Below are 27,134 nucleotides of genomic sequence, written 5' to 3' on the forward strand. Positions count from 1 at the left end.
CCCTGTCAGATTGCTGACACAAAGTAAGTTGCCTTTTTTTTTTTTAAAGTTGAAGTTAATGTCTTATTTAAGCAAATCATTTGGTTAAAATTAAAATTATCAATGACTGCAAGAGCCACAGTTGAAAATGAATTAGTAAAACATTGTTGTTTTCTCTCTTGGTAATCATAAATCATTTAAATCTGGCAGACAGTCCTCCCTTCATCCAAAATAATTGCCTCCATTTGTAAAATCAATTAGATGTTAATATGCTATAAATAATAGTTTTGTTACTAGACTTTGGCATTTGCTGATCATTATGAAGAAATATATTCAGCAAGACATTTTACAGGGTGTCTTTTCAATCCCGTATTATCTCTGGTTGACATTGTTAGCGAGCGTAAGGTCATGCCAGGCTGCTTTATGGTGGTGTTCTCTACCCAGATGTTTGATCATCCTGAACGTAGCTAAGTGAGTATGGGTGGCCTGCTGCCGAGCGGAAGTCTGTAATGGAAGATGAGGTGCTGGTAGCCACGCTAGAGTGTAAGCGCACTTGTTCAGTTTTACAACTGCTTAAAATAATGAACACTTTATAGGCCCCTGTGAAAGTTTGTTCAGACCTCACCCCTAAGAATACTTGTTGACCAAAAGAAAACTCACATTTTCAAAGGTAAAATTGGCTTAATAAAGGGTCATTAGTAAAGGTACGCATAAAAACCCAGGGCACGGTGGGCGAAATGGAAGCATTTCATTAAGTGGTATAGAATGCACAAGCGGATAACAATTAAAATGGACCCTGAGTTAAAAGGCCAATAGATACGGGGCAGGCTGTGTGCAGTGACATTAGTCATGGAAGACACAGCCCTCCCTCCGACAGGCAGGGTTCCACAGCCCTACCTCTCAGGCAGAGTTAGAAATTGATGTTATTACCAAATATAAAAATATTTAAGCCCATACACTAGACTTATTATATCCCATGTATAAATTTCAAATACAAAGCCCATGCAGCAGAGGACAGAGCAATTTCAGGAGACATTGAGCCCACGCAGCATGCTACTTCACGGAGGGGAAGAAATGGGTGTCTGTCAATTTCAGAGTTCAGCTTCAGGCTCTGATAGGAGTTTTGTGACACTGAATGTAATTTGTGCCATTGCCTTTGATAACAGTAAATATTCTGCTCCCACAACATGTGGATTTGCTGCCTGTGGACACCCTCTAGCTTTTCTGCTAGGGGTCAGCAGTAACGATACTCTGATGAAGACAACAGGAAGGGACTCTTTGCTGCTCTGGGCTCCCTGTTCTTGATGGTTTCCACCGGTGCATCCATTTGTCCCTGCAGTAATTAGCATACTCCTGCACCTTCCTCCCCTAGCAGCTTCACCAAAGGAGCACATGCTGTGTGTCTGATGAACTGCACTGCCAAGAGGACCAGGCAGTGTTTTCGTCTCTGAAGATGGTCACTGAGCGCCACATTAATAGCAAATTGGAAGTTAGATATAGTTATAGGTATCATAGGACAGAACTATATAGAAAACAGACTTCTTATCAGATACTGTGGTTGAGTATGTTCCTAGAATCCTGATTATATTGATAAAGATTGGGATTTTAATTTTGCCAAGTCTGTTTTGGATTTGTTTAGTTATTAATTTTTTTTTGAGACGGGGTTCCTCTGTGTCGCCCTGGCTATCCTGGAACTTGCCCTGTAGTCTTGACTGTCCTGGAACTTGGAGATCTGCCTGCCTCTGCCTCCCGAGTGCTGGGATTAAAGGCGTGCACCACCACATGCTTCGCTTTTTGAATTTGGAATTTTGACTATTACTGATTGATTTAAATATGGTAGAGCTGGGGAGGTGGCTTTTTGAGTTAGAATGTTTCCTGGGCAACTTTGGGGACCTGGCTTCAAAATTTGACCACCCATGTTTAAAAACTGGTCATGGTCCTGCTTACAGGTCCCAAAACTGGGAGAGGAAGATCAGAGCTATCAGGGTTGCTGGGGATTGCCAGTCTAGTCCAGATTTAGTAAGAGATCTTGTTTCAACGGAATAAAGGAGATGAGTTAGAGCATGGCCCCTAGAGTCCTCCCCAGACCTCCACATCAAAGAGAGAGAGAGAGAGAGAGGGAGAGGGAGAGGGAGAGAGAGAGAGAGAGAGAGAGAGAGAGAGAGAGAGAGAGAGAGAGAAAATTATCCCTGGCTACCATTTACAGGGTGATCAGAAGACCAATCAGTGTCTTCCAAGATACCAAGACTGAAACCCATCTGTTCATGTCATCTGTGAAAACACTTATTTTTTTTCCTGGTCAGTAGTGAATAGTTGGTAGAAAAATATGTAATAGTATGTGGAAATCATGTTACTTTATGATAGCATGTATAGGGTAACTTGTATTAAACTGAAAGAAAATACTTCAAATGTAAAGGTTAAGAGGATTTGATTAGAACCACCGCTGTCAACAGATTAACTGTCTGGCTGAGCTTCCAGTGTTTGGTGTTTGCCCATACAGTTGCTGGGGTGGGGGATGCCTGTATCTTTCTGGCAGTGAGACCGCCATTTGGCAGGACAGATACATTAGCCACACTGTTCACCCAGAAAGTGAATACCTCACAAGCCTTACCCAGGCATCCCAGTGGAGACCTGACGGTTTCATAATTCAAGTTTAAGTACATAAAAAGGATTCCCCTGTAATGCCTATGTACTTGAACTTGATAGTACTGATAAAGATGGCCTCTCTTTCATGTAATCAGCCACACTGAAAATAATCCTGTGTGATAAAATTGATCTGAGTCTCTATCACCCGCTGTCTGGCTGTAGCAGGGCAGTTAAGTGTTGCTCAACGCAGGCCAGTGCTGAGCCTTCTATCTCAGAAACACCTGGGAGCCACTCAACAAGGTGTTGGCACAAGGAAGCGCTCCGTGGGTCAGAGTTCACTGTCACTGCCCTTGCTAGACAACTGTCACACCACTCCCTGAGGACCAAGAGTGGACTCCACAGTACCGCCCACTGCCGTCTCTCCAGCCTGGCTTTCATCCCTCCTTCCATTCTGTTGACTTAATGTTTGCCTCCCCTACAGGAATGTACTTCCCTTGAAAGCTGGGGCCACTGTGTTTCCTGGATCTAGGATGTGGAAACACGAGAGTGGAAACAGTAAACGCAGTGTTGAGCAAATGATAAAGCTGGGTGTCACACAGATAAATACTAAAGAGTGGAGGGGGGGGAGAGCGGTCATGTGCGGAGCAGCTGCTCTTTGGCAATCATTCCCACACTCTTGTCTTACCTACCTCCTCGCCTCATGGGAGGAAGAGCACCCTTGCAGAAGTTTTGGCAACACAGATCTATCTGACTTTGTTAGCATATGCCTCCCAGTTCCTCTAAGAATTTCCATGAAAAAGATGTCTTCGTTCTAAATGTTAACTGAGCACAAGACATATTTTTCAAGATTAAACAAACAAGCAAAAACTTCCTTCAAAATCCAAATCATGAACGTTGCAGTTTTCGGCCAGGCATATTTGGACTTCAGAGCCCCGCCATGCTGTTAGTGGCGGTGTGGTGGTCGCAGCCCTAGGCTTGGGAATGGAGAGCTGGCGGGGGCCTGGTTGTTGATTCTGAGTGTGTATTTCCTCATCTTTAAACAGCGGCATGAACAACTGTTGCCTACCTAACAGTCAGTAAGGACCAGTAGGGATAAAATGAGCATCTAGCAGTGAGGGTCATCAAAAAGCAGTTGTTACATCTGAATCACTACATTCTGTTTGCTTGTTTGTTTGTTGTTTTTGAGACAGGGTCTCTCTATGAATGTAGTCCTGAAACTTGATCCGTAGACCAGACTGACCTTGAACTCACAGAGATCCACCTGCCTCTGCCTTCCCAAGCGCTGGGATTAAAGGTGTGCGCCACCACTTCCCAACAATGTTTTCCTTTATAAGAGTTGCCATGGTCCCTTTGCTGGCCCTGGGAAAGCTGGCCTTGCGTCTCACTGAACACTACAGCAAGAGAGCTGACCTCTCCACTCCAGAGAGACAGCCCTACCCCACCACAGGTGATGGTGAACTGACTCTGAGGGCATTGACTAGGTGAGTTGACTCCACCCCCCTCTCCTGAGCTGGGTGACCCCAGTGGTCTTGACTGACCAGCTCAGCCTCCACTCAGGCCCACAGCTGGCCAGGCCTTGGGTTGGCTACCCTAGCATCTACCCATCTAAGGCCTGCTGGAGCTCACGAAGGGGCTGATCCTGTGGAACAATACCAGCAGGATCTCCAAGACTTGGGGCAGCCACGAGACATCCCATAGCAGTTCTGGTGAGGATCCAGTGATGATGGTGGACCAGAAACAGAGGCCTTGAGCCAGACCAATGACTCGTGACAATGATCATTCATTAATAAAACTGATAGAATGGAAGGGTCTACTGTGTGACACACCGAGGCCCCCAATGCCACCAGGACGAACAAAGAGGTGTTGGAGAGGCAGAAAAGAAGAAGGGTTTTTATTGTTTTTGTTTTGTTAGTTTTGTTCTTGTTTTTGTTTGTTTACTTGCTTGCTTACTGTGCTTTATTTCCTTTGGAGGGTGCCACAGGGATGAGGGGAGGATATTGGGGGACTGGGAGGTGAGTGGAATTGGGGTACATGATATGAAACTCCCAACGAATCAATTAAAATAGTTAAATTTTAAAAAGTTGTTGTTGTGTTCATGTGTCTTTTCTCATCGAAACCCTTCACTTGCCTCTGCCTCCCAAGTGCTAGAATTAAAGGTGTGAACCACCACCGCCCGGCTTCACATGACTTTTTATGTTGGTTTGGGGGGGGGGGGTCAAACTCAGGTTTTCATGTTTACCTACTAGGATATCTCCCATCTCCTCATGAGAAAAAATTAATACCTTAAAAAACAGGAAACATGTACCCATTTGTTTAAGTCCTTTTAGAGCTGAATGTGGTGACTTTTGAATACACTCTTGACCTCTCAGAAGGCAGAGATTGGAAAATACATTGAGCCCTGAAGTTCAGGACTGTCCTGGTCAACAGACCAGGCCCCATTTCAAAAATAAAATAAAAACAGCAAACCATTAAAAAAAAAAAAGAAAATAAATGGTTTTCTGGCCTCTTGTCTGCTATTTGGAATTGTCTAAAATAATATTAGGGCCCAGTGTGGCTAGGGATTTTAGCTCTGTGAGGGTGTGAACCTGTCTGTCTACAGGGCTCTATCCTAGTAGTGTAGAAAAGGAAAAACATAGCAAACATATATTAATATGCGCTATTCAGCATTATTTATGTGATGCAGTGGTACACGTATTACCCCAAACCCCTCTGTGTGTCTGAGTTAACAGTACCGAGTTCAAGCTGAGAGAAAAACATAACTGAATGAAACTTTGAACGTTGAATCTCATGCCTTGTCCAATTCCCGAGCAACGCTGACCTCGGGGCTCAATCCTCCTCCAGTTCTCACAGCTGAGATGTGACTCTAGGGCCAGCAGTTCCCAAGTGCTTGGGGGTTACTGAGCTCCTGAAAGCCCGCTCCCCTCATCCCGTGGAGGAGGGTCCACTGAGAATCTCTCTTTTCCCTCATGGCTGATTCTCCTGGCCTGGGCGACTCAGAGTGAGACTCAGCGGTGACATCAGCAGTGGTGACATCAGCAGCGGCTGGGCAGGCCTGAGGGGTAATGGTTCAGGCTCTGTCGCAGCTAATCAACTCTGCCTTAGCTGAGACACAGTCCTGACCAGTTGTAAATAGCTCAGGCTAGGTATGGGCACCAAAATCTGAATTTCGCCTTACAAGATACTGTTGCTTCTGAATTTTTCCCCAACCACTTATAAATGTAAAAACCCATTTTTTTGGTGTTAGGCTGTATAAAGATAGGCAGCAGGCCAGATCTGGCCCTTAGGCTGGAGTTTGCCAGCCTGTCTTATAGTTGTGACCCATGGGGGGTTGTTCTAAATGATTACTTTTATTGTTATAGTAATGGAAGTAGATTCTTTTTGAGACATAGATGGTTTTTAAAAGCTAACAGTATAGAAGAAAATAAAATGAACCAAAGTCTTCCCTCCTCCTGCCCTAATTACACACTCTAGAAATTCCCACTGTTGATGAATATTAATCTTGGCAATGTATAGACGTATACAAGCCTTAAATGTGTAAGCTTAATGGGTTTCTTTTTTGGACATGATTTTTTAATTTATTCCTTATGAATTTCTTACATGTACACAAAAGTATTTTGACCATGCCCACCCCCACCCCCGCCTAACAGGTTTCTCATGCCTGTTACTCAGTGTGTGCTTTCCCAGAACAGTACCTTGCAGTCTCTGCCTATCAGTGCACAGAGACCACTTAGCGCCTTTCACTCTCCTGAGGAGTCCTGTGTAGCTCAGGATGATGTCACACTCACTGTGCATCTGAAGATGACTGTGAACCGAGCCTCCCGTCTCTGTGTCCCAAGTGAATGTACACTGCCATAGTTAGCTTCGTTCTTCTTAATGGTTTCAGAATTTTCTGTTGTGTCAATGGACTGTATTATATATGTGGCCCATCCTCTGTTGATACTTCTCATTTGAAATCAGGCTACTTCACAGTTTTCTACCCAAACAATCCCTAAGTAAAGGTGTGGCTCCATACATCCACGATTACATATTATCTGTGGGCTATAGTCTGAAGAGATAGCCAGACGATGGTGGTGCATGCCCGTAATCCCAGCACTTGGGAGGCAGAGGCAGCAGGATCTCTGTGAGTTTGAGGCCAGCCTGGTCTATCTACAAAGCAAGTTCCAGGACTGTTACACAGGCAAACCCTGTCTCAAAAAACCAAGAAAAAAAAAACCCAAAAAATTCTAAGGAGATAAATTGCTGACTCAAAAGATGTGCTTTTATTATTTTAATAAATGTCTCTAAATACCTACACTTGTTTTCTTTGGTTTCACCGACATTTTTGCTATTTGGTCCAACTCGAGCCTTTATCGCAGTGAATTTAGGTATAATGCCTTCATGCACAAGAACTTAACACACAGTCGCGATCCTATAGAGGCCAAAAGTGCAGCCGGCAATTTGTCTGTGGCTTTTGAAGGGAAAATGGTTTTAAAGAGTATAGAGCCGCCAAAGTAGTGCCCTGAACTCTAGGGTTATCTGGACATCGTCACACAAGGTACTGAAGCAGAAATTGTTCTTTTCCATACCTGCTGCGGGGCAGATCTTCCCATATGTTTATTTCCTATTAGAGTAAAGCTCTCCACTGTCAGGAATTTATGTAAACAGTGCCAGTTAGTCAATATGTGCTACTGTTGTACCAGAATATTGCTGGCCCCTTTCTCTCTGGGGCTTTCTCTTTTGAGTCAATAAAGAATGAGACTAATGATTTAATAGGTATAGCACCTTTAGGGGCAACACCGTTAATGTCTTTTCTTTCTGTCTGTCTTCTTAACCTGAACGCCATCTATTTCTTCTCATAGGTTGTCAGAGAATTTTGTCTTCTCCACTCAATCATCTCTGCTTATACAAGCAGTCAGGCAATCAACAAAGAAGAAATTTCTTTTTCTGGAGACAAAGGGATCTCTCCCACAATATAGTTTTGCCGGCTGCAGTTTCTCCCGCACATCCTGTCCCCAAGGTACCATACTGATGCAGGCTGCTTCTCTTTCTGGTGGGCAAGGGTGAACTTAAAACTCAGTTTGTGATTTCAAATTGTGACAGAAGACATTTTAACATCCTGCAGTTCGAGGCTGTCTGTTAAAACAAAAATAAAGGTCTGGGCAAACAACTGCTTAGCTTATCTTGAATTTCAACTTTTAATTATGAAAATTTTTATTAAATTTCAATATGTGACTAAAACTGTGTATATAGTTTGTGACTTTTTTAGGGAAAATTACTGTAAAATTGGAATGATTCAAGAGAAATTCATGGAAATTAGCATACTGGATGTTTTTAATCCCTTCAACTTTCTACGTTACTAATCCTACTGTCTTTGAATAAAATTTTTTAGAGTAAATTAAATAAAAACCAAAGCATTCTTGATTCTCCCACCAAAGGTTTCAGTATTGTGGAAAGACAATCTGTCTTTGAAAATGCAAAGACGTTGTAAGGTGTCATTTAGGAAGAAGGAAAATAGCTACAAGAAATACAGACTTGTCCTGAACATCACCTCTCTCTTCCTTGTACACTCTTTTTCTTTATTGTGAATCACACTGAACATAGCTCCTGAAGGCGAGTAGTCCGTTTTTATAGTAAGGGTTGAGAGACAGAGGAGCTAAAAGTCCTAGCTTGGCTTAGATTTGGCCATTGTAGAGAGAACCAAACCAGCATTTGGTACGAATCATAAAATTGACATTGTTTTGCTTCAGTAAAAACAAAAAGAAATCTCTAAGGCCAGGGAGGTGGCTCATTCATTAGAGCGTTTGTTCTGTAAACATGAGGGTCTGCACACACATAAAACCAGGACTGCAGCATATGTCTGTAATCCGAGATCTGGGGAGGGGAGGCAGAGACAGGTAGAACCCTAGGGTTCACTGGCCAGTCGGTCTAGTCAAGTCAGCAAGCTCCAGATATAGTGAGAGACTCTGTCTCAAAAATTTGGGTAGAGAGCAATTAAGGAAGACATCAGATATCCTGTGGTCTCCACACCTCTGCACTTAGGCATATTTGTATCCATATGAATGCATAGTTGTATCCACACATGCACACACACACGCACACACACACACACACACACGCACACACACCTTTAGTTAAAAAGAAATGTGTTGTATTATGCATTTTAGCCAGTTTCAGAGACAACCCAGCAGCCCCCTGCCTATAGCTATAACCAAGACAGCTCACAGAGCAGAAATAAGAACATAGGTTTGTTGGGGAGAGACCTGGAATTCTGAGAGAGTTGGTGGGGGTGACTATAGGAGAGGAGATGCTTCTTCAGGGCTCAGCTTGACAAACCAGGCCATTCTATTACCTGAATAACAAAAGCCCTTCCAGCTGGAGAAATGGCTTATTGCCTACGTGTTTGCTACACGAGTGTAAGAACTTGAGCTCAGATCCCCCGCGCTCACATAAATCCCAGCTGCTGCTGGTGTGTGCTTGTAATTCTAGTGCTGAGGCGGGTGGGGGTGTGGACACAAATGAAACCCTGGAGCTTTTGGCTACCTGTGAGCTCCAGGTTCAGTGAGAGACCCTGTTTCAAGTGCAGACAGATAAGGGGGAAAAAAAAGCCCTTCTTGAACAGTGGAATAAGAGGTCTGACCTGGCGCTCTTCACAAACACAAGAGCCCCAACCTCTCGGCCTTGCAGAGCCTTAAGTATGACTCCTGGTCCAAACTTCTGCATGGCCTTACTGTGTGGTGGTCAGCAGTCTTATGTACTATTGCTATAAATAGCTCAGGAAGGGCCCTGCAGACCCTGGGGCAGACAGAAGCTGTGCATAAGATACTGGTACCTCCCAAAGCCACTAGTGAGTTTCAGTGCTGGAGAACCAGCCACAGGAGGCATCAGGCTTGGGTGTTTGACTTTGGGTTAGGTGCAGGCTATTCGTTCTTCTTGATAAACGGTGGAAACATTCTAGGTAATTTTATTGTCCCTGGAAAAGACATGAAGGAAAGAAGCTGTTTTGTCTAGTGCTCGGTTGTCATGTTACCCAGTGTAAGACTGTGTATGTGGCAGGCCCCATGAACTTAATACCCTTTTACATGGACTCGTTGGGGAGGGTGTTGAGAGCTGTCCTTTGCCTACATTTTAGCATTGCTTGAAGAAGATGAGAGTGTTTAATTAAGCATTGTGCGGGTTGGAGACTTGGCGCTTTTTCCTCCAGGGGCCTTGCATCTCAGGGGCTCGGGTGGAGTAAAGAACAGAAAACTGCTGTTTGTTTTGACCAGAAGTCTACTTCAGCAGAACCGGACTCAGAGCCTGTGAGGTTAACAGCCCATCCAGAGAAGCATTACTAAGCGATGTTAAGTTCAAAAGGGCAAGGGAAGGAACTGGGGGTAGCCCGGAGGTCTGTTGCACTGGCTATGGAGGTCGGTGCATCGGCAGGAAGGGCAGAACTCCATGAAGCAGGAGGCTGTGTCTGAAAAAAATGATGCCATTGTCGTGTGCTGGGTTCTGATCTTTGTGTTCAATCCTTTTTCCCGAAGCACATAAAGAAGCCAGACTATGTGACGACAGGCGTTGTGCCCGACTGGGGCGACAGCATAGAACTTAAGACTGAAGATCAGATCCGAGGGCTCCGCGAGGCTTGTCAGCTGGCCCGGCACATCCTCCTCCTGGCTGGGAAGAGCTTGAAGGTGGTACCAAGCCAGCGTAACTTACATACGGGCTCTCTCTCCCTTTCTCCTTAACTCCCCCTTTGCAATTTGGTTTTTTAAAGTAAAGCTTTAAGACGGTAAAGGGGGATTTTACTATTTTATGTGTTTGCCCAAGAAATAATGTAAACTTCTAAATTCAGTTGTGACTGGCAGAGTTCTTACTCAGCCTCTCCAAGGTGCTGTGACAGAGGACTTTGGCTTTGCCGCCTTTCCTCTGCCTATGCTCTGCTCACTTCCCACATCACCACCATGTATTGAAAGTGTTGGCCTACCTTGTAGTCTGCCTCTTCTTTTCTTGAATGTTCTTTACAAAGAAAGGGTAGGCCCAATACGAAAACCACAGTAACATGGTGATATACATACATGCATGCATGCATACGTACATAATACATACATACATACATACATACATACAGAAACTGCTACAAGCGTCAGGCCTTTCAGAATCACCCAAACATCTTACTATCTATAGTTCATAAGAAAATATAAACGTAGTTTCAAAGTGGGACTCAGTGATGAATTTGCTTACTATGTCACCTGGGTAACTGACTATTAGACATAACCAAGGATAATGTGGATATCAACCAAGACAGAAAATTACTGAGGAAGTAGTTAACATCTCCTGAGTAATTTTACTTTGTTGAAGAGATAGTCTTCATGTGCTTGTGAAACTCAGTTTCTGGAGTTGGGGTATAGCTAAACCGCAGAACACTTGCCTAGCATAATTGAGGCCCAGGTTCAATCCCCAGCAATGCAAAACAGAACAAAGCAAGACCCTTCAATTTCAGTTCTCTTCATTGGAAAATAGTTGGATATTCTCTAGTATGGGAAACATTAAAACATACTTTTCTAGGCATGAAAGAAATCAAGCTTATAGAGAATAAAATCTCTATGAAAGGCGTTAGAGACTGAGTTTTTAAAGTAACGGTCCATCACCTCCCTGTCGTTGCTGCAAAGCTCGCCCATGCGGTGTTTCAACATGATAAAAAGGTGTAGGTGAAGCTCCTCTAAGCCAGCATTCTGTTTGTACACTTATTTGTGTGCTTCCTTTAGCCAGAGGAAGAGGAAGGGATTGACGGAAGACGTACTGTTGAAATCATCAGGCTAATAGGAGCCATCATTTAGTGACTCGCTGTATTCCCTGATGGTTTATGACACCACCATGTACCCAAATGATCTAGAGAGCACAGTTGAGGGAGGTGGCGGGAGTCATGAACCATTACTGCTACACCCTGAATTCATCATGGCGAATTTATACAGTCTCACCTTGGCAGTGCTGTTGTTGTAGACACAGGCAATACATACAGGAAATGTCTCCAACTGTCACTGCACACTTTATTTACTATTTCAGGTTGACATGACAACAGAAGAGATTGATGCTCTAGTTCATCGGGAAATCATCAGTCACGATGCCTATCCCTCACCTCTGGGCTATGGATGCTTTCCAAAATCTGTTTGCACCTCTGTGAACAACGTGCTCTGCCATGGCATTCCTGACAGGTGCTCATTTTTCAATAATGTATTGTTCCTCTGGAAACTAAGATCCGTAGCACATATTGAAAAATCCTGTGGTTCAGTTGAAACCTACCTGCATTCACGCTTCTGAAACTGATTGCGATAAAATAAAAACGTTGAGGTGTTTTACTTCTACGTGGATTTAACATCACCATTTGATGTTTCTTAAAGCAGCAGTTTGTACATTGCCTATTTCTTTCAACTTACTCAATTTTTACCACACGGTAATGGAGGCAGATTTTATTGACAGCTATTGTTTTGGCTGTTTGCAAACTTACGGTAATTAGGAAGTCTATCTCTTTAAAGAATCATGAAATCTTAAGGCAGCAATGCTTGCTTCCTGTATTTCTCATAAAGTGTGGCGTGATTAACGACAGACAAAGGTCAGATCTGGCTACTCCAGCCGCCCCTGCTCCATGCGGTTTGTCACCGCAGCACACTGGGTTTGCAGTAGTGGTCGGTGGGCGCTCATTTTCACATTTCTCTTTATTGAGATCTGTCGATCACCATTTGTGCTCTGTTTCTGTTTCAGCCGACCTCTTCAGGATGGGGATATTATCAACATTGATGTCACGGTGAGTAAATCATATTAAAAAAAATCATCTGTGATCAACTTCAGAATTACTAGTAGCAACAGGAAGGAGAGCGACGTGAAAATGTGAACTGTGCCTGCTCGGGGAGCGCTGTTTACTTCCAGCCCCGGACACAGCAGCTGGTTTCCCTTTTTGTCTTTAACTCCGTGTTTATTCCAAGCAAAGCCAGGCCTGCCTTGAATTTCGGGCTGGAATCAGATGCACTGAGATCAATGTTGGCTAAGTGAAATGTCAGCCCAATCCTGCTATGTGTCATGTTTTTGAGAAGGTGTAATTGTTATTGATCCACTGTGTAGTTAATGCAGAACACCACCGCACTAGGCAGCTGCTGAGGCTAGATATGTATGAGATGAGCTAACGCGAAGAAAGCCAGCATTTTTCCTTCACTCTGCCAAGATTGATCTTCCTCTTCCTGCTGATTTTGAGTGGGGCCTGTCATTATCTTACTCTGTCATTAGGGGCTACATTGGCCTGCGTGTCAGTCTATTTGGACAGCAACTCTTTTGCTAGCCCTGTTCCCTAGATTTATTAAAATCCCTGAAGGTAACGTTGTGTTCCATCTCTGGCATAGAGAGGCCTGAGCTCAGAGGACACAAGCAGAATGGTTTTTCTGTCTGAATTTAAGTTTTCACCAACTGGTTGATGGCCTTTTTTTTTTAAATAACAAGCCGAAGTGATTTAACTTAGGGGCTGAAAATTGTCCAAGGGGAACCATTTCCGATTTCCTTAGCCTCTCGCCATCCTCAGACTTGGGGATTATTTGTGCTCATTTCATTTCAGATTGTTTGTAGTGGTGCCTTTTGAATTGTAAAAAGGACAAATAAAATCTGCACGTCTCTAACTAATTAATAACTTTTAGATAAATAAAATGTGAGCATCTAGCAGCGACTCTTGGGGACGGGTGCTATTCACAAAACACATTCTCTATTAGAGAGTAAATACTTGTAATAATAGTTATTTCATTTCCAGACGGAAAGCCGAGTGGCAGTGGGAATGCGATGGAAACAGGCATCCGTAGATTGTGTTAGATTTTCAGCTGTTTAAGTTAATCCAGCCTTGTTTCTTCCCTCTCTGCACAGGGACAGCCAGACAATTCTGGCTCATATTACTTCCCGTGCCATTGTGTCTCAGGATGCTTGAGCGTCATTCCACACCTCCTGGTAGGGTCTCTCCCACTCAGAATTGGGTGGGAGGTGGCTTGGTGAAGTGCACCCGACGTCAAGTCTCTCTTGTGAGCCATTTTATCTTGGATTGGACCTGATTTTAGGGTTTCACGTTTATTACCTCACCTAATCACCCACTAATAAAATATTGCTGCTCGAGTGAGGTGGGACATCTCCCATGGTGTTTCCAACATGCCCAGAGAGAGCGCATTATTTCTGGGTTTTCTAAAGGCTTTTAATAAAGATAGAATTTCATTTCTGAAGCTTAAACTATTCCAACAATTCTTAAGCTCACTTGAAACACTTTCTAGTGTCTAGAAATGTAAAGGGGCCTAAGAGACATATTTGTCAGTATCAAAAAATTGTATTTCTTATGAAATATTTTATTAACTGAAGAACTGCATTTCCAGCTCCCATGCTTTTGTCTGGAATACCCATTTTGTCTTATGTCTACTATGTACCACAAGAAAATGAGTTGCTTTTTCTCTTGAAAGTTAATTTTTTATGACAATGTGGTGTTCATAGTAGTTGCTCAGTTAATACTTGTTAGATGGAGCCTTAGGATAGTTTGTGGGGACAAACTGTAGCTACAGTTGACTGCCCGTCTTTCGAGAGCATCTTCTTCCTGCCATGCCTGTGCAAAGCCTTGGGTTCAGTCCCCAGGAACACACACAAGCATTGTGTTCCATGTGTAGTGAGTCCTTGAAATAGTTATTTTAAGAGTTATTAAAAAGTAATAGGGCTGATAAAATGGATCAGCAAGTAAAAGCACTGTTGCCAGAATTGACAACCCGAGTTCAATCCCGGGGACCCACGTGGTGGAAGGAGAGAAACGACTCCTGCATTGTCTTCTGGTCTCCACACACGTGCCACGGCATGTGTGCACACGTACGCACATAGACATATGTATACACAAAATAAATAATTTTAATATATCTTCATGTTAAAGTATTATAAAACAGCAAGTTAAATGAATTTAAACGGTACATTTTACTTAAAAACACAGTTACAAATTTTCTTGAATAATTACAATTATATTAGCAAATTCTATATTCTTACATATGAAAAATGCTTATATTCTTCTGTAAAGGAATATAAGTGGGAATAAATTAGAAAACACTACTGTTATAGCCTTAGAAGGGTCTGCTATTAGAAGCCATCAGTCTGTCAGATTGGTTGGGGGATACTCTGCCAGTAACCTTAACAAGTCATTTGTGCCTCGGTTTCCTGCCTTGAAAGCCAGAGATCTCTGTGACGGCTTCTCATCTCCTCGCCATCTAAAAGAGCTTCTTCAGTGTGCGTCAGTGTATGGGCGTGGCGTTAATTCAAACGGAAGTCATAAACAAACAGCCTCTCTCGAAGAGTCTGTGCACTCTACCTTAGGGAAAGGAGAACTAGGAAGATAATTAGGATAAATTCATGCGAAATAGTAAATGCCATGCTACATCCAAGGATCAATGGTCAACTAGTCTCCTGCCTTCTGCATGTATTCTAGTGTTTGCTAACTATTGATTTTTCATGATGAACCTGATATTGTTCAAGATCACATGGAGCTCCTGAGTCATTGAAGACTGATAGAATTAGCTCTCTGTGATTTTACTTCTAAGCTGGCTTTGATACGTTCTAATTCTTTAAAAATCCACATGGAGTGTTCTCATTGTGCTGTCTGGAATGTTTGGTTCAAATTTCATTTCTAGACGTCGAATTTTCCCACCATATTTCATTACTGTACTGAGCCACTTCAATTCTTAGCGTGAGATTCTACTGCCGGCCGTTACAGTGGCTGACGTGTCTGTCTTATTTCTTCCTGTCGTTATGTATCGTTTCTGAGTATAGAGCTTGTAAATAAAGAGCATGTAAATCCTCATGACACTGAGGACATGTTTTACTATGCTAAATACTTAATTTTCTAAACCTACTGTGGTAATTGCAGGGCAATGTATCTGGTAACTAAATTTTCCAAGCATAGCTTCTCAGAACTAAATTCATAGTTTCTCAGAACTAAAATGAGGGATCACAATGCCCCGATAGTACTATTAATCACCAAGCTGAAGTAACTGAGCTGCCCATTTGTTCGTTTTTAGGTTTTGCAGGATCATCACATGGTTTTAGTTTTTAAATCTCACAATGGTTTTAGTATATCCTTTTTTTCTTTAATACGTGAGCTTGAAATTAACTCTGAGAAGATAATGAATTTACTAAATACATAAACAGTGTATATACTGTAGGCGAACAGGATTCCAGACAAGGACGTACCTTAAAATCTGTGCCTGTGTTTAGGTCTATTACAATGGCTACCATGGAGACACCTCTGAGACCTTTCTGGTGGGCAATGTGGATGAATGTGGTAAAAAGTTAGTAGAGGTGGCCAGGAGGTGTAGAGATGAAGCAATTGCAGCTTGCAGAGCTGGGGCCCCCTTCTCTGTAATTGGAAACACAATCAGGTAAGCCTTGCACTGACAGGTAAAAGGAGGGTTGGCGAACGGCACAAAGGTTATTGGTGGCTTCGTAGAAAGTTGATGACATGTTTTATGATTCACAGCCATCATTTCGGTCTGATATCAGTATGTGAACTGCCAGGCTGCAATATTGTTCCCTGGGCTAAAAAAAAAAAAAAAAAAAAAAAAAAATGGTTTAAAAAAGTGAATTTGAGCAGGATCAGCAAGGAAACTTAGTGGAGCAGTGAGCAGTATTTACATGGCTGCTTTTGTTTTAGCTTGACATGCTGGTCTGTGATGTTCCTTTATCAAGTGGGGAAGAAGGGACCTAAGAAAGGAGCTGATCGCCCCAGCCCTTAGAGGGTGAGAAAGGAGAAAACTCCATTTTATAAGGAAATGAGGGGAAGCATTCCAGTGCTGCCAGGATCAGAAGTGTGAGCTCGCAGCAGCCTGAAAGGCCGTTCTGTGTCCCTTTTTCTCTGGGCCGTTTTCCCTATAAAACATTGTTTACTTTCCCCAGAGTTTTTCCTAGGCCTGCTTTTTTGAGTGTAAGCGTATTTTCTGAACTCGAGGCTTTTCTTTGTGATCTGTTTCCCACTTTCAGAGCTTTTTTTTCTTCCCCTAAATGTTTTGGAGTAGACATGCAGAATATGTGTTTTCATTGAAAAGTAACACATTTTGTTAAAGATGATCGGCCAGTCCCCTTTAGAGTGCTGTTCTCATTAATGTGAGCCTGGGCCTCTGAGCGCTCCCGTTTGCCCGGAGGACAGAAAGCTCAGTCACCTTGAAAAGATGCTGCCTTTTCCTCTGAGCACGCCTTCAAATACTTTAAGAAAAAAGGCAGTAAAATATCAGTTAAATGTATTTATGGCTTTAAAAATATTGTAACAGTGTCTGAATCAAACTTTAGTAAAATCTCTTTGGGTTATATCTGAGAAGCTTTTATTGAAGACTTTGAACAAAATTGTGTTTTTGACAGTTTTAAATTATAGGCTAACTAGCCTGGGAAAAAAGGATAGTGTCTCTCCGTTCTTTCATAGGAAATGTTGAATCAGACCCCTACTGGGAAAAGAAATTTAATGCATATCTCACTATCTTACTGTCCATGAATATAATAGAAATGAATTCAAAATGCAGTTTTATTTTTGCAAATGGGATGAGTCGATAGATGCACCTCATATTTTTGAACACCTAGGGTTCAACAAATTTACTGGTGGCGCTCTTGCATTTTAACAAAATTTATTCTTCAGTAGAAGGGGGCAGAGAACACTGGATTCTTATTCAGGCATTCTGTGGAGCTCTGCATTCATGGCTGTGTCTAAAGGGCATGTCAGCCTTTGATTCTCTCTGAGAGGTAATTATCCTTTTCCTGTCAGGGAACAACAAATGATAGCTAACTACAGAGGCACATTTGCGGTAGTCACATTCATCAACTGCAGAAAAAAAATTCAATTTAATTGTGCAACACAGCTGCACGCGGGCTTTTGAGCACTCTGTTGTTCTCCTTGTCTCGCTATTCCTCCCTCCAGATCTATTTTTTAAACTTTTTTTTCTGGTTATTTTTTCCCCTTTTTTGTCTCTTCTTCCATTTTTACTCTCTGTACTTTCTTGTTAAAGTAATTTTCCTTTGTGGCTCTCATTCTTTTTTCCCCATTGAAGGCTATGAATGTAGAAAATTATCACAATTACTCATATAATTGAGCCTCTTTGTAGCAAGTGCAACTCCAGTAGCCTTCCTCCATCATGAAAATGGTTTCATTATAGGGTTTTTCATATTCTCTGACACCATCTACACAGAGGAACAGGCGTGCAGATGAGATGTACTAGGAACAGGCTAGATCAGTAAGGTCACAGTAGGAATAATTAGCTCTGCTATGGAAAGAGCATCCAGGCCTTTTACTGCTACATAAATGTACTGTCCGTGGCTTTTAGTCGCAAAAAAACTTACTAACAAATGGAGCTCCCGCCTACTACTTTGAAAAAAAGATTTGTATCAACACTACAATTTTCCATCATTAAGACTAATAACACAGAGCCTAGTATACATCAAGGGGAATAAAAAGAAAAATCTCACATTCAAGTGGTGGCTGGGCGCTGACCTTTGTTCCCTCTTTTTGTATACGACTTAACTCTTTACAAAAAAGAGCCACACGCCACACCAACATGCAGGTGAACTCCAGCTAGTACTTGCAAAGCCCAGCGTTCAGTCGGAAAATCTGATAAATCTCCATGCAGGATAATGCATTTCATTACATATTCACTACATTAATTCCAGCTACATAAAAAAAAAAAAAAACCAGCAGAAGAGTGGGATCCGAAGTGACATTGCAGTGTAGCTGTCTGGATGCGTAGGTCAGTTTGGGCAGAGTGGGAATTTGCATGAACAGGCTCCTTTGAAAACCGGATCAGCCCCAACAGCCGCACACAGAAAACGACGTGAAAAATGACAGACAATGAACTTTTTTACTCTTACCCTAATGCATTTCATTATTTAAAGAGTTTCTGTCTGCCATTGGCGAGGAAACCGGCCCCAAGTCTGACAAATGTTTTGTCCTGGTGCATTAAAGCAGTATTTCTGAGCATCTATTGTTTTGCCTATTTTATTCAGGAAAAATATTTAGGGAGTAAATAAACAAACGAGATCCACCTTTGAGCCAAAAAGTACTTGAAATCTTTACGGACCAAAGGCTTACAAACATTTTTAGACTTGGTCTCCTTTCTTGAAGACAGCCTGTCACCATCTGCCCTGTCCTCCCTCTTCTGATACACTCTGGACACCCAGGCAGCTTGAAATTCTTGTATGCTCCCCCAAACCTTGAGGTCACTACCAGAGACCTTGAAATCCTGCTCAGAAACCAAAAGAATAGGAGGGTGTCTCTGAAGAAATGACAGTTAGAATGATTCCACAAAGACGGTTTTCTCTGTGCCCTGTGGCTTCATGAGCGACGCCCAGTGACCTCTAGGCCATGGTGCTATTACACCCGCTCTCTGGCCGCGCTTGCTCTGCAGTAATCTCTGGATGATCCATACGTGTGAGGAGAGCACGAAGATGCAGCCACTTGCATCACTAATCTATGACAGTTCACTCAAAAATAATTTAAACTTACGATGGTAGATGTCATGATGAAACTCTCAATAAATGGTTTTCGAATGTTTAATTCATAAGTATATGTTTTAATATTAATTTAGAACAATACGAAGCAGACTTTTTTTAAAAAAAATAATCTCTTTCTATTAGATTATGCACATTTAAACAATAAGTGGCTCAGGCAAAATAAGTCATTTTAATGTCATCTGTGATGGATTTTCTTTGACAGCTACAGTAAATTACAATTACACCGCGTCTCTCTGCACAGGAAAGTAAGCATTGCAATAAATTATCTTTTATTTCAATCCATCATGTCTGCTTTTCAGAAATAGAGAACCTCAAATAAAAGTTCAGCTCTATTGTAAGAAAAATACAGTAATTTGGGATCCAGCTTGAAACAAAAAATAAAGTGTCCCACTCTATTGGAAAACAGTTGTTGGCTTTCAAAAATATGACTAATTGTACTTAAACATTCTTGTCATTAGAGGGAATCCCCGGCTCTGTGCATTCCTCCATTCAGAGACTACTGTCGGGACTGAAAACCTAGAAAGATTAAAGTAAAATTCCATAATCTCTCAAATCAGTGGCCTTTCGAGGTCCTCCTCTATTCAGGGACGTGGCCCTTTGGAGCTCAGGGTGAAAGGGGTGATCCAGCATTCCCATGTGCGTGCGTGCTTCCTTATGTACTTAAACACGGTACTCCTCTGCCCTCTTGGGGAATGCCGTTTTAGTCACATAAATTACTTTGAAATGTGCTTAAGAAATTCTATTTATTTAGACAAGACGTAAGCAAAGTCTAACTGCTTCATGGGAAGGAATTAAACTGAAGAAAGAGGTCCCCGAGAAGCCCCTTAAATGCAAGTTCCCTTCCACCTGTGAACTGTAGCTGAGCCATGGACAGTCGTGATGCAGTGTGGTCGGACAGTGAGTTTGGAAGCTGCCTTCATGCAGTCTCTCCAGTATCCCCTCTGAAATCCAGTTATAACTGTGAGGGTCTTGAGACAGGCGTTGTCCTGGCTTAAAGGATTTTTAGCTAGAGAAAGTCAGAGCAGAAGACCTAATACCAGGAGAGTTGTTTTCAGTAGATTTAAACAAGAAAAAAGGTTTCATCTGGGAAATGTTCAGGGCAAGAAAACCCTTGTGCTGGGAGACAGCTGTGGTTCTGCGGTGAACTGGTGTCGGAGAGCAATACCCTCACTCCTCAGCGTCCGCCTGCCCCTCCAGATCCCACCCCCCAACATTGCTGTAAAGAGGTAGATGCACACCCCACCTTCCAATGCCGCCTCGGGGTGACCGGCATCTGCTTTCCCAGTGAAGGAGTGGAATCTGATTTGCTAAGTCATTTGGATTGTCTTTACAAAATCAGATTTGAGTTCCACAGCCAGGAGAAAAGTCTCTGCTCCCTGTGTATTCCAAAATAGTTGGAAGTGCGTGTTTTCCAGCTGCAATGGAGAACATTAATGGAATTTTATCGTGCCTAAGTGTGCGTTGAAAACTGCACATTCAAAAGGGAAATACTCTGAACAGAAGTGCATCTTTAGCTCCTGGGAGCCAGAGGGAGATTTGTCCAGTTCTTTCCCCCTCCCCCATCCTCTAATCCCTGCATACATGACGCAGATTCTAGAATACTATAGCCAAAAGTTCCATCCGGACCCAGAGAGCACACTGTGGCAGGAGAAGGCACTCAAATATCTTTAGTTACTTCTTAGTTGTACAGCAGCCTCTTTTATGAAGAGGAATGAGAGGTATGAGGGGGACCCCGAGGGGCTTTCAGAGTGGCCTTTCTTCTCCCCTCATTGGAAATTAAAATGAAGATTACCATTGTAACACACATGTAAGATGGAGCTGCGAACCTGCCCGTCACTTGGATCACTGAAGGAAAGAAATTTTTTTTCAAGAAAATACTAGAATATTGAATGCTTTTCGAATTATTGAGGATGGTTGGGACTGAACTGACCTAACATACAGGTGTTGGGAAAACTTGTTTTTAGGTAAACAAACAAACAACCTAGGCTATAGTGGATCATCTAGTCACCTCTCTCCCAGGCTCTGTTTCTGCCCCATCCTCAGTTTTAATCAGAAGTTGTGTGGAAGCAGGAAGAAATCCCCTGGGAAAGATGTTATGCCTCCTGGCCAAGCACAAGGAACTTCAGGACAGCCTGGACTCTAAAGTGCAGCTTTGGAGAAGAGGCCTTTGGCTTAGCCCGCCCCTTGGCACTTGTTCGCCTATTTCTGCCCTGCTGGTTTAAACTGGGTGTGTTGGCTCATGCCTCTAGTCCCAGCACTTGGATACATAGGCAGGAGGATGGTGAGTTCAAAGTCATCCCAGCGCAGAAACCGAGACCTTGTTCAAAAAAGAAAGGAAAAAACACTTTCCAAAAGTGTGCGTTGATGTGATGGTTTATAAAGACATTAGCCAAAAGGGTGTGTGTGAAACTTAACTAGAACCTGCGAGAAATGAGTTTGAAGCTGGGAGTGGTAGCAAATACCCTTAATCCCCACACTCCGGAAGCAGAGACGGACAGATCTCTGTGAGTTTGAGGCCAGCCTGGTCTACAGATAGAGTTCCAAGACAGCCAGGACTTTGTTATACAGAGAAACCCTGTCTCAAAAAAACAACCCCTCGCATCCCCTGCCCCCCCCCCAAGAAAGACAAGAAATGAGTTTGGGAGCTAAAATGTTTGGCTTTGTTAGGGACTGTAGTCGTGGTTCCTTAAATACCTGCCCATCGCAGGTAAGGTTGGAGGCATTGTACCCCTTTGCCCACATGAAAATATGTATCGTTGGTGGTGTACATTTTTTTTATCAGTCTGGCACTCCCCAAAATAACCACACCCACCTGACCTGAATATCAGACCTCTCCATCCTTGCAGGTAAAGATTTCAAGTTTGGATTCTGTATGAAGCTAGGTTCCATTGATAAGGGATAGATAGAGCCCAGAATGTCTGCGTTTGCTATTAGGGCCAATATTAACTCCTCCTAAATATCATTGTGATTTTAAAAAAAAATTTATGAACTTTGCAAATGATGTGTATCTTATGTGGAACCCGAAAATGGTCACCAATTTTGAAAGAAAATGAGCAAAACAGACAATCTTTTGTGCCTGTTTACAAAGTGGTTAGCACTTTAATTAGATGAGAGTACAGGAAATCATAAGAGTAAAAAGTTATACTTGGAGATTATACTTTTCTTTGTTTAATGCTTGAATTAGTGTAACTTTTCATAAAGCCATCAAAGCCAGGTAAGTTTTTTGTGACCTTGTTACAGACGTGTGTGTATGTGTGTGTGTATACCTTCCTTATGTGTGTGTGTGTGTACTTTCCCTATGTGTGTGTACCTTCCTTATGTGTGTGTGTATATACCTTCCTTATGTGTGTGTATACCTTCCTTGTGTGTGTGTATGTATATCTTCCTTATGTGTGTGTGTGTATACCTTCCTTATGTGGGTGTGTGTACACCTTCCTTATGTGTGTGTGTGTGTGTACACCTTCCTTATGTGGGTGTGTGTGTACCTTCCTTATGTGTGTGTGTGTATACACCTTCCTTATGTGTGTGTGTATACCTTCCTTATGTGTGTGTGTATACCTTCCTTATGTGTGTGTGTACACCTTCCTTATGTGTGTGTGTATAACTTCCTTATGTGTGTGTGTGTACCTTCCTTATGTGTGTGTGTGTACACCTTCCTTATGTGGGTATGGGTGTGTACCTTCCTTATGTGTGTGATCAGGCTACATTTGTCTGCATGCATGTTTACTTCTTGCCTAAAAATAACCTTTATTAAAAGTACTGATGTGGATAACTCAAACGGCTCTCATATGTATGCCTTCTTTCTCATATGTATACCTTCTTTCTCATATGTATGCCTTCTTTCTCATATGTATACCTTCTTTCTCATATGTATGCCTTCTTTCTCATATGTATACCTTCTTTCTCATATGTATGCCTTCTTTCTCATATGTATACCTTCTTTCTCATATGTATGCCTTCTTTCTCATATGTATACCTTCTTTCTATGTCCAAAAGGAGCTGTTGACACTAAAATTATTCCAGAATAAAGGAGACATTCATGCTATCATCAGACTAGAAATAGAACTGATTTTTTATCAATTAAATTTTCTCATGTATTTTACATCCCCGACTGCAGTTCCCCCTCCCTCCTCTCCTCCTGTTCCTCTTCCCTGCTTCCCCTCTCCCCCCGCCATCTACAGAACTGATTTTTTTTCTTTCTCAGAGACTATTTTAAGTGATTTTATTTTTCATCTTAATATGCATTAAAACATTTGACTGAATCAGATGTCTTTGGGTTATTTTAAAGCCGCATAACTCATCAGCATGGGCTGCAAGTCTGTCCACATTTTGTGGGACATGGGATAGGATCATACTTTCATGGACATCCAGAAATTTGGCATCATGGTAAGAGTTATTTTGGAAGCTATTTATTGAGTGGCATCAGTTTTATTCCAAGTTCTTTTTGCTTTGAATCCACATTGTCACTACCCCCTACCCCCGCCACCGTCTTGGGAGTGTGAGGTTATCTACTTCATTTTAACCAGGAAGTTAGTGTGCTGGAGGGTCACAGGTCAGCACATTTCCCAAATGAAGTTCATTTTGGCTTTGGCCCTCTCCTGAAGGATGCATGACTGGCAGGCCTGAGGGATGTTTGTCTAGAAAAAGTTACTGCAAACAAAACCCCACTGCACTGCATCCCAGCAGCATGCTCACGTGACTGTTTTCTGTTTTTCTTCTCCCCCCCCCCCCACTTCCCTAACCGCTGACTGTTGTGGTTAAACTTCGTTACATCCTACACAGCGTTGACAGCTGATGCATTTAGCAGCATGTACTCCTTCGTGTTTTCTGGATTATGCCCACCCCGGTGTTTCCTTCCTCAGAATCCAGTTTTTCCCCATCTGGGTGTGCACCCTACAGAGAGAAGGCAGCAGTCAAGGGAGGGTGGGGGGGACGACTTGGGTTAATCAGCTGTCTGGAGGAGAGTCCCCGAGGGGGTGCACATTTGAACAAGGGCTAAGAGAAAGTTAGTCCTGAGCATGGCCTTGTGTACTTGAGATAGGACAAGTCCCTGGGAGAAATAACTGGAAACCACCCTAGGATTCATGGAGATCCAGCAGAATAGTGCCCCTCTGAGCCAAAGAGCCCCACTTGAGGCAGCTCAGAAGAGATCCCCATCAACGTGGAAAAAACCTGTCTTCCCATTACCCACCCATGCCAATGCACGCAGATGTTTGAGGATGGAGCCCTCTCCTCCTGCTCCATCCTACGTGCCAGGTGTTGGCCTTTGGCGTCTTTCCCCCAAGACTTATTTTGACCTTGGGGAGACCAGGGGACATAGCATCAGGTGGTGTGGGGAACAACAGACGTGAGTGAAGTAGAGAAGGAATTGTACTGGTATCTGAACACCCTAGCTGCCCGCACCAGGCCTTGCCAAACTGCTGAAGAGTGGGCGGAGTCTGAGAACACAGAGTGAGACTCCCCCACCTCCTGCAAGCCCTGTGTTTAACCCCGTGGGCTCAACCAGGGATCTAGAACCCTCTACCCTTTCCAAAAGCAAACCCCCTCCATGTCTCTTTCTCTCCTTGGTTCCTTATCTCATACCTCCCTGTGTTTGTTTTGCAGCAAATGACAATGACCTGCCCATGGAGGAGGGCATGGCTTTCACCATAGGTAAATGCTGGTCTCCTCTTCGGAGAGCTGGGGCCCCTTGACAGAAAACTGGCCTTTGCCTAGACTTGAAGTCCTGCTAAGGACTAATGAAGCTAATCAGCATAATGAAATAATTTGGATGCATAGTAAATGTGATTAAATAATATCCTCTAGCCCCGTCTTCCTAAATCAGATACTTACCGACACATTTAGGAGACTGCAGCCATCCAACCTCTAATTCTGTTACCGGCATAATGTGCTGTTTGTTTTTTTGTTTTGTTTTGTTTTTTCATTAACACCCAGTAACTAGAGACAATTAAGTCCCTTGCTCTCTGTCAGCAAGTGGCATGTGCTCTGTGGCGGCCCATTCCTGGCTGATGGCGTGATTGGTGTCACCACCAAATTCCAATCACCTAGGGCCACCAAGGCCTCCTAGCTCTGACTGTAGGACTTAATGGAGAAGCAATTAGGGTGAAATAAGAAAATTGTTATTTGCTGATTAATGAACATTTTGAGCGTGTTTTTAAAATTCAAATATTTTTAAAAAATCTGACTGGTATTTATAAGAGGGACTGGTGTTTGGGTGGTTATTATCCACAGGGTCCTAATTAAGGCTTGATTAAAATGCCCTTCTTTCTCTAAAAAAACTATGAACCAGGCAACTTCATACATTTTTTTTTTTAAAAAAAATGCTGTTGCGTTTCCTCTTCCTACTGTTTAGTTTGTAGTATTCTATGTAAGCAGCTCAATTATCAGCCCTAGCAAGATGACAACAAGGGCTATGGGTGAAACACTCGGGGAGGGAGAGCATCCTTATCCTCCCTCCCTCTCTCTCTCTCTCTCTCTCTCTCTCTCTCTCTCTCTCTTTCTCTCTCTCTCTCATCACAGACCGGAAACAATATCTACTATGCTAAATGTTTTCTCTTTTACAGAGCCAATCATCACTGAGGGGTCCCCAGAATTTAAAGTCATGGAGGATGAGTGGACCGTGGTCTCACTAGACAACCAAAGGTGTTTGCCCCATTACGTTTGAACTGCTGGGCTAGGGAGGTTGCTCAGCGGCACCCAGAGCTGCTAGTGCACACTGTATCCTGACTGCCGCCCCCTGTGTTTCAGGTCCGCGCAGTTCGAGCACACAGTCCTCATCACAGCAAGAGGCGTGGAGATCCTGACCAAACTACCCCAGGAAGCCTAAGACTCTACCAGCAAGGCCACTGAGGCCCGGTGCCTGTCTTCTTGAGGAGCCAGCCACAGGCCACATAGGAGTCTGCAGTGTCTCAGAGAAAAGTACAGTGTGGACAGGACTTTGAGGCTAGGTCTGCTGCCTGCAAAGGCCTCTGGAGAACCACCTTCCCGGGCAGGTGGCTTGCCCTGTCCCTGATTCTAATTCTGATTTCGCCCATTCTATCCAAGTTTTAAAAAACAAAAAAACCTCTTAACCCCATCGTGTTCACTCTCTACAAGGGACAGTTACAAAGGGGAGGGGCAGGTGGTTAGTTTTGGAATCGCCAAACTTTTAACACGCACACAGAAAAAAACAAACAAACAAACAGCAACAACAAAAAAAACCAACCTGTTATCTGAAAAAATGTCTTAGTCTGCTTTTCCCCTTGTGGCTCTTAAATTGGCTAGGCCTGGGGGCACTTCCGGAGGCAGCACCTGCTTCCACCCCTGCCCAGTTTCCTCTTCACCAAGGTTTGGCCTAGAGAAGCCAGGAAGCATTGCCTGCAAATGTTTTCTAGGCTGTGGACCATAGTGTAGCCTTTCTGAAGATGTTAGGAGTCCAGACAAGGCCTTGCAGATGCCTCTTCATCAGCAACCAGCCATGCTTGATCCCCTCCCAGCCTGAGACCACCCCCACACTAGATCATTTGTTTTGCTAAAAAGTTGAGCTGCAACCCCATACCCTTCTTGAGTTTTGAGCCCAACTAGTCCTTAAACTGTCCTCCCCCCACACCCCCAGCTGCCGGCCTGGGACAGGCACTCCCCTGCTCCCTGGGCTATACAAATCTGGTATCCCTGAGGCCTCCCTGAGAGTGGAGACACCAGACACATTTCAGACAAGGTCCTAGCTGGCCTGATCTGGAGCTATCAGCGTTAACTATGAATCTATGTGCCTGCAGCACCTACCTGCTGCTTCCGGAGCGGAAGTCCATTCCTGCCCAGAGCACTCTGCTTTCCCTTTTTGTCCTGGGATCTGTTCACACCTCGCTCCAGGGTGGGTCAGGCTGAGCTTTACAGGAAGCCAGTCCCCTCCGGGCATGTTAGAGAGGCCCAGACCATCAGCGACCCTGCAAACTCTAGTGTGTGTTCCTATGGGTGGCAGAGAGCCACGGACAAGTCTTATGTTTGCCAGGATAGATGGCATCAGAGGCATCCATAGGGAGTTAGCTTGTCTTTCAGACACCCAGAGCCATGGACAAGGAGATGGGATACTGAGG

At 43.3% G+C, this 27,134-nt stretch overlaps 1 protein-coding gene across 5 annotated transcripts in view; it reads left to right on the forward strand.

Moving 5' to 3' along the window:
* Metap1d (methionyl aminopeptidase type 1D, mitochondrial) overlaps nucleotides 1-26,132 on the forward strand; it is a 68,400-nt gene extending 42,268 nt beyond the window's left edge. For 2 of the 5 annotated variants that reach the window (XM_085680962.2, XM_087900052.1), the window contains exons 2-9: nucleotides 7,404-7,561; nucleotides 11,590-11,738; nucleotides 12,286-12,328; nucleotides 15,790-15,953; nucleotides 23,351-23,448; nucleotides 24,667-24,714; nucleotides 25,626-25,704; nucleotides 25,810-26,132. In XM_085680962.2, coding sequence (XP_085537088.2) covers nucleotides 7,404-7,561; nucleotides 11,590-11,738; nucleotides 12,286-12,328; nucleotides 15,790-15,953; nucleotides 23,351-23,448; nucleotides 24,667-24,714; nucleotides 25,626-25,704; nucleotides 25,810-25,888 — 818 coding nt within the window. In that variant the 3' untranslated portion in view covers nucleotides 25,889-26,132. Of the gene's footprint in view, nucleotides 1-7,403; nucleotides 7,562-10,067; nucleotides 10,218-11,589; nucleotides 11,739-12,285; nucleotides 12,329-15,789; nucleotides 15,954-23,350; nucleotides 23,449-24,666; nucleotides 24,715-25,625; nucleotides 25,705-25,809 lie in introns of all 5 variants that reach the window. The other 3 variants (XM_048425947.3, XM_048425948.3, XM_085680964.2) reach the window with 3 other exon arrangements.
* Nucleotides 26,133-27,134: the final 1,002 nt, after the last annotated feature.

Source organism: Myodes glareolus, chromosome 21, assembly GCF_982192425.1.
Source record: "Myodes glareolus chromosome 21, mMyoGla1.1, whole genome shotgun sequence".
In the NCBI taxonomy this organism is placed as follows: domain Eukaryota; kingdom Metazoa; phylum Chordata; class Mammalia; order Rodentia; family Cricetidae; genus Myodes; species Myodes glareolus.